Source organism: Physella acuta, unplaced genomic scaffold, assembly GCF_028476545.2.
Source record: "Physella acuta isolate Inbredline_101_S28 unplaced genomic scaffold, ASM2847654v3 ptg001286l, whole genome shotgun sequence".
In the NCBI taxonomy this organism is placed as follows: domain Eukaryota; kingdom Metazoa; phylum Mollusca; class Gastropoda; family Physidae; genus Physella; species Physella acuta.
The window spans coordinates 82,056-96,067 of NW_026732801.1; the positions used below are offsets into that span (position 1 = coordinate 82,056).

At 39.8% G+C, this 14,012-nt stretch overlaps 1 protein-coding gene across 1 annotated transcript; it reads right to left on the reverse strand.

The window, feature by feature from the left end:
• Window positions 1-1,753: 1,753 nt before the first annotated feature.
• On the reverse strand, window positions 1,754-11,230 carry LOC131958053 (alkaline phosphatase, tissue-nonspecific isozyme-like; the record flags this gene model as incomplete). The annotated part of the gene is made up of 10 exons (XM_059322944.1): window positions 1,754-3,158; window positions 3,924-4,037; window positions 5,015-5,206; window positions 5,434-5,580; window positions 6,128-6,230; window positions 6,871-6,978; window positions 7,607-7,791; window positions 9,838-10,015; window positions 10,566-10,650; window positions 11,089-11,230. Coding segments are annotated over 10 exons (1,535 nt in total), but the record flags the coding sequence as incomplete, so codon positions are not given.
• Between the last annotated feature and the right edge of the window lie 2,782 nt (window positions 11,231-14,012).

Sequence of the window (14,012 nt, forward strand, 5' to 3'; positions counted from 1 at the left end):
GTGACGTCATTTATGGATGACCCCTTACACATCAAATTTATAATGTTAAACAAAATAGTCAGCTATGCCTGTATTCTTCGAATCACTAAATTACTTTTTTTCGAACTTCGATAATCAAACTCAAAATGTATCGATAATATTGAATAATATAGGCCTTATTGAAAGAACAGGGTCAAATTGTGTTGTCTTGTTATGGCAGACCACACTGTCAATTATGACAAAAATACCTCCTTAATTTTTAAATTTAAATATTATGGAAAATTCTACAGAACATTTTTCATTTATTTTGTTCTTGTTTTTGTTTTAATTTTATACTGTCTCGTTCAAAACTAATTAGTTGCAAAAGCTTGAAACTTTCCCTACAACAACGTGTTTATCTGAAGACCACTTCCTAACCCAACAGGAACCAATGCTAATAAAAACAAGATGGATCGCCTCACGATTTTATCCCGCTCTTTCTTCATTGTTTACTGGGGCGGGCGGCAAGGGGAATAATCCGTTACCTTGTCAGTGACGTCACCGCACGAAGTCTTGTTTCATTAAATTTATTTAGAGCTTCACATCATCAGTCAAAAGCGTGAAGATTTTTTTTTTCTGTACGGCGCTACGGCATGCTCTGTCTTCTTTGTCTTGTTTCAATTGAGATGGTAGTGGGTTTATACCGGTACAGTAATGATGTTTCTGCAACGGTACAATTACTTACTGCTTTTTGCTTTGCCTATGCTGTTTCTGTAAAATATAAAATGTTTATGTACCGGTACAATTAATGATGTTTCTCTACTAGTCTAATTAATGCTGTTTCTGTACATGTGCAATTAATGCCGTTTCTGTGCCTGTATAAGTACTGCTATTGCTGTACCTGTGCTGTTTCTTTACTTGTACAATGAAGGCTGCTTTTGTACCAGTACAATTAAGACTGTTTCTTTATTTGTACAATTAAGGTTGTTTCTTTATTTGTACAATTAAGGCTGTTTCTTTATTTGTACAATTAAGACTGTTTCTTTATTTGTACAATTAAGGCTGTTTCTTTACCTGTACAATTACTGCTGTTGCTGTACCTGTACAGGTAATGTCGTGCCTGTAGCACTACAACTGATGCCGTTAGTCCAACCTACCCAATGGCAGCTCTATTGAAGCGGATAAAGTTTACACACGACTGCTGTGTAGCTCTGTCCAATTATATTCAATACTTACACACAATCTCTTGTAGCACTAGATTCTAACACTTTTTTTTTAATTACCAGAAAAGACAGACATTTAGCGTCATAAGACGCAGGTGGGTTGGGGGGGGGGTGAAGTGGGAGTGGTCGACTGGCGACAGCACACCAAGGGGTGACACCAAGACACCCCAGGGTGGTAATCAAGACAAAAATTGCTTATACTGACTGAGTTAATCTGCTTAACCTCCTTAATTAAACCACTTATTAAAATGACGAGCATCTTAAAGCTCACGATGAAAACTTCTACGATAGGGCCGCCGTAATACGACCTATGGTTTTAAGTAAAAATATTTATAGCCTTTTAGAGTGGGGGCAAAGTTTCTTTTAGGCATCTTTTTTTTTTGGGGGGGGGGGGGGGGGTTTAAATCCCATAGCACATCTACCGTTTGACAAGTAGTTTGATCGTATCATCACCAATGTATAATATGACCGTCAAAACTGTATGGTCACCGCCATTGTTTCACCCCATGTAAATCACAGTATGCGCTTTCAACAAAACAAAAATACTGTCCTCATTTCAAAACACAGAAAACTTTTAAATTTTAACAAAAACGGCTGTTTGTGTTTATTTTAACTGTAACATTTAAAGGCAAATATGTATATCATGTTTGTCATCACATTTCTTTGCTACGTTTAGCATTTTAAAAGTGCATTTTAGTCATGCAATTTTTTTTTTACATTTTAAATATTTAAAAAAAAAATCAAAATAAGGAAGAGAGACGTCAACTCTATTTACAATGGGCTGGTAAAGTCTAAAACAAATTACATAGCATTGGGGTGAAAAAAATAATTATTCTAGTAAAGGGAAGCTATCCATGATTAAAATTAACAAGCTACAGCAGAAATACTGATATTACTTATTGCTTTTAAAAAAAACAGCAGACAAATATTTTATTTGTGTTTGTGGCTCTAACATTTAAACTTGTACCAAACTGAAAATATACTTTGTATTTTTGAAGTTAATATATTTAAAAAAGGTAAATATAAGCTAAGCAAGTAAGCTTTAGACGGGACTTATAACCAATAAGTCATTCACGAACAAAAAATATTTCCGTAGACTGTTAGTCAAGCTTTTTAGGGTGTCCATAAACGACGTCACATTCCTAGGGTGTGGGGTTGTATTTTTGTGACGATGTGGATGGGAAGAAGGTATGAGGTCAGAAGGTGTGACGACACACGTTTGCATTGTAAAAGTAATTTTAGAGACTGAATTTTTTGCGTTTTTAAAAAAGCATTTTTTTGTGTGAATTGAAATCAATATCTCGATGCTGACCGATCTTAGTAAAATTTTAAACAGAAATCGACATTTTTAAAAAAAAAATTAAAATTTTAATCTTGAGAAAGGGGGTGGGGTGACGTCATTTTATGTGGGGTAGTTTAGCATTTTCTGACTATGAGAGACGATAGGGGCGTGCTGAGTGGGGGGATAAGGAAAAAATTAAAAACAATATTGTCATCTCTGGACGATCCCTAATCGAAACAATTAACCACATGCAGTTAATTAAATGCAGGAAATAATGTGAAAAAAAATGATATAAAAATTTGTTTTTAAACTGAAATAGTAAAATGAAACGTGTATAAATAATGACGATGTTGTGGCATGTGAAAATATTGCTTTATCCCCTGTTAGTGCTGGCTCCCCGTTCAATTCTCACTCTCATTGTTGCCGTTTCTGTTGTCCCCCCCTCCTCTCCTCCTTGTTGCCCCTGGTCGGGCTGGGCTGCGAACTCTCGCCCCGTCGGTGGGACTTGCTCTTGCAGTACTTCTTGCTGCGGCCGACGCAGGCGGCGTACTCCATGACGTGGTACAGGTAGTTCTGCTCGTGGGTCGCGTGGAGGAGGTGGGCCATGGGGCCCATGCCGTACACGCTCACGTCTTCACCGGCGTGGGTCTCGACGCTGACTGGGATACAGCCCTGTTGCCGGAAGTTGAAGGAACCTGGGGACAGTGAAAGGAGTTAGAATCCTGGCAGATTTAGGACCGGAAGTAATGAGGAGAGAGACCAAAGGTTGTAGGATGGTTCATATTGCCGCTCTATGTCATGTGTCATATTGCTACATCAACTCATGTGTCATATTGCCCCATCATATCATGTCATATTGCCGCACTATGTCGTGTGTCACACTGCCATGTGTTATAATGCCCCATCGTGTCATTTGCCATATTTCCCAAACCATGTCACGTGTCATAGTTCCCATCATAGCATGTGTCATATGCCCCACCATGTTGTCATGTGTCATACTACGTCATCATGTCATGTGTCATATATCCCACAATATACCATGTATAATATTGCCCCACCATGATGTCATGTGTGATGTCGCGGCATCATTTTATAATAATTTCATGTGTCATAATGCCAGATATCAAGAAATACCTACAATCAGCAAAACTATGTTGCTGAATTCTGTATGTGTCGAACTGACTTTTCCAAAGCAGTAGTATGTATGGGTCATAGTTACGTACCTTCAGGTGTTTGTAAAGGTCAGACTGACTTACCTGTATCAACATTAGAAAGGTCAGACTGACTTACGTGTATCAACATTAGAAAGGTCAGACTGACTTACCTGTATCAACATTTGAAAGGTCAGACTGACTTACCTGTATCAACATTAGAAAGGTCAGACTGACTTACCTGTATCAACATTTGAAAGGTCAGACTGACTTACCTGTATCAACATTAGAAAGGTCAGACTGACTTACCTGTATCAACATTTGAAAGGTCAGCCCTGTTGAAGATCGGCCCATTTGTGTACCCCAGGGTCGTGTAGGGCAGGCCGTCTAACGGATAAGAATCAACACCTGGGTCCGCGGTTCCTGAATTTTAAATTGATTTTGTAATTAGATTGTTTTAAATTGATTTTTTAACTTGATTGTTTTAAATTGATTTTTTTTATTTGATTGTTAATTCGATAAAAAATAACACTTATTTAACTATAACACTTTTATAAAAATTAAAGTCATTCAACGATAACATTTATTAAACAAGGAGTAACTTTGTTGTACGGTAACATTTTTTTTAATAACAATAGATATAACTATGTTTACATGTGACGCCTAAACTTCTCGACGAGATCTTTAACCAATGTTAACACACAATCTCTTGCTTGATATTTGCTTATATCTCAAATTTCTTTTAGCATTTGGCGTCGTGTAATTTCTCCAGCTAAAAACTTGGTAATTTAAACTCAACATGGTGAACATGCACACTAATCTAAACAACAGCAGGAAAAACTCGGTGAGGACCATGGGTGGACTGGCCCACCGGTCTACCGGGGAAAATCCTGGTGGGTCCCAGGAAAATCTCGGTGGGCCCACAGGAAAATCTCGGTGGGCCCACAGGAAAATCTCGGTGGGTCCCAGGAAAATCTCGGTGGGTCCCAGGAAAATCTCGGTGGGTCCCAGGAAAATCTCGGTGGGTCCCAGGAAAATCTCGGTGGGTCCCAGGAAAATCTCGGTGGGTCCCGGGAAAATCTCGGTGGGTCAACCCACAGGAAAATCTCGGTGGGCCCCATGAAAAAATATCTGTGTGCCCCATGAAACCGTGCTGTATCAATCGTCCTATTAGTTTTTGACTTTTTAAAAACAATTTGTTAGTATTTCTCCATTTTACCATTCCCATTCCTTTATACTTCATACCAAGGCGTAAAATTCAATTTGATGGGCGAAATGCACAATGAAAATTTCAATATAGAATTAGCGGGCCCTTTGAAAATTTCCCCGGGCCCTCTTGGATACAGCCAGTCCACCCCTGATGAGGATACCAGCTTAAAACCAAGACCTGGATCACCCACCTAAAATGTCGTTGCCCCTGGGTGCGTACCCCTGGATGGCGAAGGCGTGGCTGTGGTCAGCGGTGACCATGATCAGGGTGTCCTGACTGTCCGTCATCCGGACCGCGGCCTTGACCGCTTCGTCCAGTTCCAGCGTCTCGGTGATGGCAGTAATGGCGGAGTTGGCATGGTGACCGAAGTCAATTCTGGCACCTGAGGTGGGGGATGGATGAGGGAGGAGGGTGGGGGGCGTGGTGAGGGGCGTGGGGGAGGGAGAGAAATCAACGTGGTATTAGAAAAGCCAAAGATATTAAAAACACAAAAGTTTGATAACTTTAAAATATGAATTGTATTAATATAGTTAAAAAAGTTTCCGAGTAAGGTCTTGATCCGTGGAACAAATCGGCATGTTTTGGAATCATTGGAAAAAGACGAATTACCTTCGACTAGTAGAAAGTAACCGTTTTTATCGTTCTGCAGAATTTGAATGGCTTTTTCAGTCATCTCAACCAGGTTCGGCTCCTGTCTGCTCTCTGATTGGCTGGTTGTTGTTACGTCATAATCCATGTGACTTGGGTTGAAGAGGCCTGTGGAAATGTGTTGCAACGGTCATGCGCAGTACAGATTGTTTTAAATTTGGTGAAGTATTGATGTAAAATTAACATTTTAGAGCAATTGATAAAATCGAAAAATTAAATGGACATTATAGCCGTTTTTGTACATTAATGATGCAGGTAAATTGTCGTAATCAGATAAAATATCAACTAATTAATGTAGTAAAGAAACTAGTACAAACTATTGTTAGTTGTTGTATAGAAAGAAAAAAAAAAGCAAGATTCATTGTGAAAAACGCTTGTATAGCTTAAACGAAATGGTGGGATTGTGTAGCAAGATACCAAAACATTGAGATTTGGGGCCTTGTCGTGGAGATTGTGTAACGACTATACACACCTACACTATTGGCGTGTGTTGAGTGTTACGTAACTAAGTTGGTTGTATGTTGTAATTAAGTTGAATGTTTGTTGTAAATAGTCTCAGCGTAACGGCCACTCACCCAGAAGGTAGTTGATGGTTTTAGAATAACGGCCACTCACCCAAAAGGTAGTTGGTGGTTTTAGAATAACGGCCACTCACCCAGAAGGTAGTTGGTGGTTTTAGCATCGACAGAGTTGAGCTGCTCACGGTTCCAGACGTAACTATGACTCTCATTACGGAGAATCTTGTCCTGTTTCCATTCCTGTATGGGGGGGGGGGGGGGGATCAGCTTTTTACTCATTCTACAGACCGCATAATATAACAGTAGGAGTCTTAAAGTCTATTTCACTTTAAAGTTATTTCTACACAAGGGTCGGTTGGCTTCTTTAACTCGATACTTTGTTTAATTTGTAAATGTATGGTGTTGACAAGAGCCTTTTTTTACCAGTGCCTAGTTGACTAGAGCCTAGTTGACTAGAGCCTAGTTGACTAGAGCCTAGTTGACTAGAGCCTAGTTGACTAGAGCCTAGCTGACCAGAGCCTAGTTGACCAGAGCCTAAATGACCAGAGCATAAATGACCAGAGCCTAGTTAACCAGAGCCTAGTTGACCAGAGCCTAGTTGACCAGAGCCTAGTTGACCAGAGCCTAGTTGCCCAGAGCCTAGTTGACCAGAGCCGAATTGACCAGAGCCTAGTTGACCAGAGCCTAGTTGACCAGAGCCTAGTTGACCAGAGCCTAGTTGACCAGAGCCTAGTTGACCAGAGCCTAGTTGACCAGAGCCTAGTTGACCAGAGCCTAGTTGATCAGAGCCTAGTTGACCAGAGCCTAGTTGACCAGAGCCTAGCTGACCAGAGCCTAGTTGACCAGAGCCTAGCTGACCATAAGACATCTGTCCACTCACCTCAATCAAGTTGAGCCCGTCACGTCTCTGGTACTGGTCAATCTTGCCAGTGACCGGGTCAGCTGTTTCATTGTCCAGAAAATACCTGCGCCCACCTCCTAGAAGAACCTGCAAATCAATAATTTCACTTAACATTGGAAAAAAATGTTATAACAACATTTGTAATTTACGTTTAACTATTGTAAGCTTTTACTTAGATCAAAACGTCTTGCAAAAATAATTTTGGGGACTAATTAATATTATTGTTAAAATGTAAACCGGATATCTATATTCTTAGTTGTTGTAGATCTACTGATGATTCGTTTTCTTTTTCATCTATTTCTACTGATGTCAGCATGATTTTTTAATTTTACTGGTGAGTGAAAATGTTAGGGACTGGTGTTGTCACCAGAAGCAGCAGAGCTAAGAAGTATCGTTTAAATAAAGAAAAAGCGATATCAAAAAAGATTGCTAACATTTGTGCAACGGACGATATTCATTTTCAAAAGAAAGATGGAGGACAATGCGTTATCATTGCCTTTAGAAACTCAGTTAGCTATGAAAAGGTAAAAAGAATCTTCAAAACAAAATATGCTGATGTTGTTGAAGAAAGAAAAATCAATCACAAACAAATCGATCGACAGACTTAAGAAAAACTTCAATTTTGTTTTATTAAGAAAATTAAAACTCCTTAAATCATGAGTTCACGTTGATGTTGAAGTTATATTTTTTAAACTCCCTTAAATGAAGAACTCACTTTGATGTTGGAGTTATTCCGCACCAACTGTTTTGCGATGTCGTCCACATGCCGACAGTCGGCGGTGTCCGCCCCTGAAGACATGTCCACGTCCCCCTCCCAGCCTCGATGTGGAGTCTGGGCGTAGGCCGAGGCGGGGGTGGCGTGGGTGATGCGAGAGTTGGTCACAATCCCCGTGGAGAGGCCTGTATAGAGGTAGAAATAAAATCTAGTTGAGAATTTTTCAGGTTGACTAGACTATGATTTGTGTGAATTAACGTAGGGATCATTTATAAATGACGTCACATATCTAAGACTTAGGGCAGGGGGAGGGGTTAGGACTGTTGTGACAATGAAGACGTGTTGATTGGGGGTAAGGGGGTAAGGGGGAGGGGTGAAGATGGCTAAATTTTGTGACTGTTGAATTGTAGAACTAGTGTTTGTTGACTAAATTAGTCGTGCTCTTCTTTTACTTGTGGGTTCTGCTGTGGTCTAACTTAGCGTAACTTAACTTAACCAGCGTGGCATAACTTAACAAGTGTGACCTACTTTAACCAGTGTGACCTACTTTAACCAGTGTGACTTAACTTAACCAGCGTGGCATAACTTAACAAGTGTGACCTACTTTAACCAGTGTGACCTACTTTAACCAGTGTGACTTAACTTAACCATTGTGGAATAACTTAACAAGTGTGACCTACTTTAACCAACGTGACCTACTTTAACAAGTGTGACCAACTTTAACCAGTGTGACATGACTTAACAAGTGTGACATACTTTAACCAGTGTGACCTACTTTAACCAATGTGACCTACTTTAACCAGTGTGACCTAACTTAACCAATGTGACCTAACTAACCAACATGACCTAACTTAACCAGTGTGACCTAACTTAACCAATGTGACCTAACTTAACCAATGTGACCTAACTAACCAACATGACCTAACTTAACCAGTGTGACCTAACTTAACCAATGTGACCTAACTTAACCAATGTGACCTAACTAACCAATATGACCTAACTTAACCAATGTGACCTAACTAACCAACATGACCTAACTTAACCAATGTGACCTAACTAACCAACATGACCTAACTTAACCAACATGACCTAACTAACCAACATGACCTAACTAACCAACATGACCTAACTTAACCAACATGACATAACTAACCAACATTACCTAACTTAACCAACATGACCTAACTAACCAACATGACCTAACTTAACCAGTGTGACCTAACTTAACCAATGTGACCTAACTTAACCAATGTGACCTAACTAACCAACATGACCTAACTTAACCAGTGTGACCTAACTTAACCAATGTGACCTAACTTAACCAATGTGACCTAACTAACCAATATGACCTAACTTAACCAATGTGACCTAACTAACCAACATGACCTAACTTAACCAATGTGACCTAACTAACCAACATGACCTAACTTAACCAATGTGACCTAACTAACCAACATTACCTAACTTAACCAACATGACCTAACTAACCAACATGACCTAACTTAACCAACATGACCTAATTAACCAACATGACCTAACTAACCAACATGACCTAACTAACTAACTAACCAACATGACCTAACTAACCAACATGACCTAACTAACTAACTAACCAACATGACCTAACTAACCAACATGACCTAACTAACCAACATGACCTAACTAACCAACATGACATAACTAACCAACATGACCTAACTAACCAACATGACCTAACTAACCAACATGACCTAACTAACCAACATGACCTAACTAACCAACATGACCTAACTAACCTACATGACCTAACTGACCAACATGACCTAACTAACCTACATGACCTAACTGACTAACATGACCTAACTAACCAACATGACCTAACTTAACCAACATGACCTAACTTAAACAACATGACCTAACTAACCAACATGACCTAACCAACCTACATGACCTAACTAACCAACATGACCTAACTAACCAACATGACCTAACTGACCAACATGACCTAACTAACCTACATGACCTAACTGACCAACATGACCTAACTAACCTACATGACCTAACTGACTAACATGACCTAACTAACCTACATGACCTAACTAACCAACATGACCTAACTAACCAACATGACCTAACTAACCAACATGACCTAACCAACCTACATGACCTAACTAACCAACATGACCTAACTAACCAACATGACCTAACTAACCTACATGACCTAACTAACCAACATGACCTAACTGACCTACCCTCATCAACAAAGGCGTGGACGATGGTTTTGAGCCTGGTCTTGTCGGTGAAGGTCGTACAGTTGCCCTTCTTGACCCGGCTGTCGCAGCCCACCACACCTGAATTGATCTTCACACCTGTCAGGATGGCACTTCCGGCCGCAGCAGAGCCGGTCACCTGGGAGTCGGCGCTGTAGGTCTGGCAGGAAGGTGAGGGGTGTTAGGTGTTAGCAGGTGAGAGGTGTTAGGTGTCATCTGGACTTGAAACGTGAACAATGTCTACACATATGCAGTGTTTCTTCTAGACTTTTTGCTCCGGGGGGGGGGGGGGGGGGGCACTTGAAATTTTCGCGGGGGGGGGGGGGCGAACACTTTTAAAAATATATATAAGTCCGCTCAGCTCTTATGGGTACCTGACTCACGTCAGGGAGAGGAAAGGCGGCCGGCTGGGCATAGTGCTGGTCACACTATCTCTTCCTTTCCCGAGGTCACTGAAAACATGTGAACTCTACTTCACCTGCCTATATTTACTACCATAGTTATAATTCTGATTGATTCTGGTAGATGTTTAAGCATGGTATCATATAGGTCAGCTCAAACTAATGACAACAGAGTTCTAGCAAAAGCGTAGGGCCTACATATCGCTACATTGAGATAGATACGAAACTACCTTTAAGACAACTCCATCTAAAAACCAGATAGACACATTGAAAACAGCTAGGACAAAAATATTTCAGGTAGAGGCTTACCTTTATAAGACCAACGTGGGGGAACCGTTCAAAGTACAACAGGTTCTCCTCGCCTTTCTCACCCCTCAACTGGCCTCCTCTGATCCTGCAAATACAACGGACGGTTGTTTTTTTTATAATAGATCGTATGAGAACTAAGCATGCTAGCTCTATGTTCAAATGAGACAACTCGATAACTTATACTAATTCTATCTAAAATAATTAGACAATACGAATCTGGGTTGGGGATGGTGTATACCGCGTGCTTTATCTGTTTAATCCCTATATTCCTAGAAGTCGTAAGCATGTTCCCCACTACATTCATGAAATCTATGATCCAGTTTGACCCATTAAACCTTCCTAAGAACTACTAAGCAGTTACACCGCTACCTCCCTTGAAGCAATAAATCAGTTTAACCCTAAACTACCTAAAAACTAAAAACCTTTAACCCCTACCTACCTAAAATCCACCATCGTTTAACCCATACCTACCTAAAACTACCAACGTTTAACCCTTACCTACCAACCTTTAACCCCTACCTACCTAGAAGCCGTGACCGTGGATATGCCCATGCCGTCACCGATGAAGAGGATGACGTTTTTGGCCAGATTTTTGTTGTGACGTCTGGAGACCATGATGGCACGTCGCAGCTCTGCCCGACCCTGGTGCAGCCATTCCTCCTGTGCTGGTCAACAGAGATGAAGATATTATAGCTGCAGCAATATATTCGTTGATACTATATATTTCTGGTAACTATAGCTGCAGCAACATATTCGTTGATACTATATATTTCTGGTAACTATAGCTGCAGCAACATATTCGTTGATACTATATATTTCTGGTAACTATAGCTGCAGCAATATATTCGTTAATACTACATTATATTTCCCGTAACTATAGCTGCAGCAATATATTCGTTAATACTATATGATATTTCTGGTAACTATAGGGCTGGTAAGTAGGTCACCAATCAGTTCTACGGCTCAATAAAACCTGCATGAGCCATAGAACTGGTTGGTGACCAGCCCTATAGCTGCAGCAATACATTAATTTAAATAATAGTAATAGCTAATGTTTCTGGTAGCTATAGCTGAAGAAATATATTCCTTATAATTTTTGCTACAGTAGTAAGCTATATTTTTTTTGTAAATATAACTCAAGGAATATATTTTTAACTATAACAGCAGCCATTTATAGTTATAGCATTCAATTTTTTAAAATATATATTTCAATATAATAAATTGATTTAAATTTACTGTTTTAACTTTAGTAAAATTAACAAATTAAAACATTATTTCTACTATGATAGTTACTGTGAATTATGGTACACAAAGTATAGCAATAAACACATTCGTCATTTAAGGACGTCCATTCTATATGAGATTGGTTCTATGGCGCTCTTATTTGATTGGTATAGGTCAATTACATGGCCAATAATAAATTATTAATTAATACTATTTTGACACTCCCAGCATTAATGTCTTTACGCCCAAAAAAAATTTTAACATCTGCCCGAGTGAGAAAATAACGAAACCAGATTTGCTCAGATTTTATAATTGATATTCTTGTAATGATTTTTTAAGTCAAAGATTAACCGTGTCGTCCGAATGCAACATTTCAACTGAATACCGTATTCTAAGTCAGTGGCGTAGCAAGGTCGGGTGTCATCCGGTGCGGCACTTAATGGTGTCACCCCCCCCCCCAGAGGCGTAGCGACAATCTTTCAAATTTTCGATTTGCACCCCCCCTCCTCCATCAAACTTTCGATTTGCACCCCCCCTCAAGTTTTTCTTTATATATTTTGCTATTTTTTTGCCTTGGTGTCACCCCCCCCCCCCCCTAAATGGTGTCACCCGGTGCGGTCCGCACCCCCCCCCCCCGCCCCCCCTCGCTACGCCTTTGTTCTAAGTTACCCTTTAGAAACTAGTGGCTCATGGTGCATACAAAGTAGATATTGCCTGTTTCTGTGACCTCGGCTTTTGAAATTTATGATGAGGTTAACCCTACATCAAGCCACGTAACGAAACACAAGTCAGGTACCCATCAAAGGTGGGTAAACAGTGAGATTTCCCATAGATTTGAACCCTGTGTGTTCTATCGTCCGACCACGCAGTGGGGTAGATGTGGCAGAAAAAGTTATGGTTAGCAAATGATCCGGCCAATTTATATGAAGCGGCCAGCAATTTATTCAACTGCTATTACAGTCACTAGCTTTGCTTGAGTTAAGTATCCGTCAGAGCTTAAGGACGTACACCGGACAGTGTACGTTTCAAAAGTCACAGTAGTAATATTAGCACACAACAGTAGTAAATAAAAGTAATAATTAACGGTAGTAAGTAAGAATAGTAGTTAACAATAGTAATGGTACGCATAATTTTTACTGCATCAATCTATTTTTTTTTGTAATTATAACAGAACCAAAAATGTTTTTTTTAACTATAGCTGCGGTGATTTATTTTTTGCAATTGTAGCTGAAGTAATATATTCCTTAAAATATATTCCTTGTAAATGTAATATTAGTTGTGGTAATAATTCCTATGCTCCTTCATCAGAATATTTCTTGTATATAGCTGCAGTTATATATCTGTGTATTTGTTTTTGCAGTATATGTTAAACTAATACCACAGATGTAATGTTGAACTAAGTCTTTTGTTTTTATTAATGTTTTCCACATTCAATAACTATGTGTTCTTATTTCATGGTGCAACAGTACCTACACTACACTTGACTACACCAATAAACTCAATGACGTAATGTCATTAAGTGGAGCAGAATCTAATTGCACTGAATTAATTAGATTGTAGGGTCATCAAGCATATTACAGACTAATTGGAATGAGTTCATTAGACTAGATTTTACTGAAACAATGTTCCAATAATTAGGTTAATTATTAAAATTGAACCAGCTATATTGTAAGTCATACGTTTTTTTTTTCTTCGTTCTTAATTCTAGTGTTGGAAGAGATTCCCTCCAACACAATGAAGTATTACGTGTCAACTTGTTATGCGCAGTTCATTGAGTGCCAGAGTTTCTTCCAGGCATCTCTTCACCCCCCCCCCCCCCGAACAAAATGGAATTTATATAGAAAAAATCTTAACATTAACAGTGTCCGCCCCCCCCCCCCCCGAAAATATTAGTCCGCCCCCCCCCCCACCCCTGCGGGAAAAAAAAAGTCTGGAAGAAACACTGGTGAGTACAGAGAAGACACCAACACCATTATCCCAGGCAGTGAGTACTGACTGTCACGTGACTGGGTCGAGTGGTTTATGATGGCTCCAGAAGTAATTAGTTACATAATAATTGGCGATGTACTGGTGGCTGGACGGCGTGGTCGGTATGTAGGGCATACGACTGCTAACCTCGAACGTCTCGGGTTCAAATCCGTTTGGCTCTGATGAGTAAAAAACCGACTTAGTTGGGGTAAGTAAAGGCAGCTAAAACAGGTAAACTCTACTTCACCTGCCACG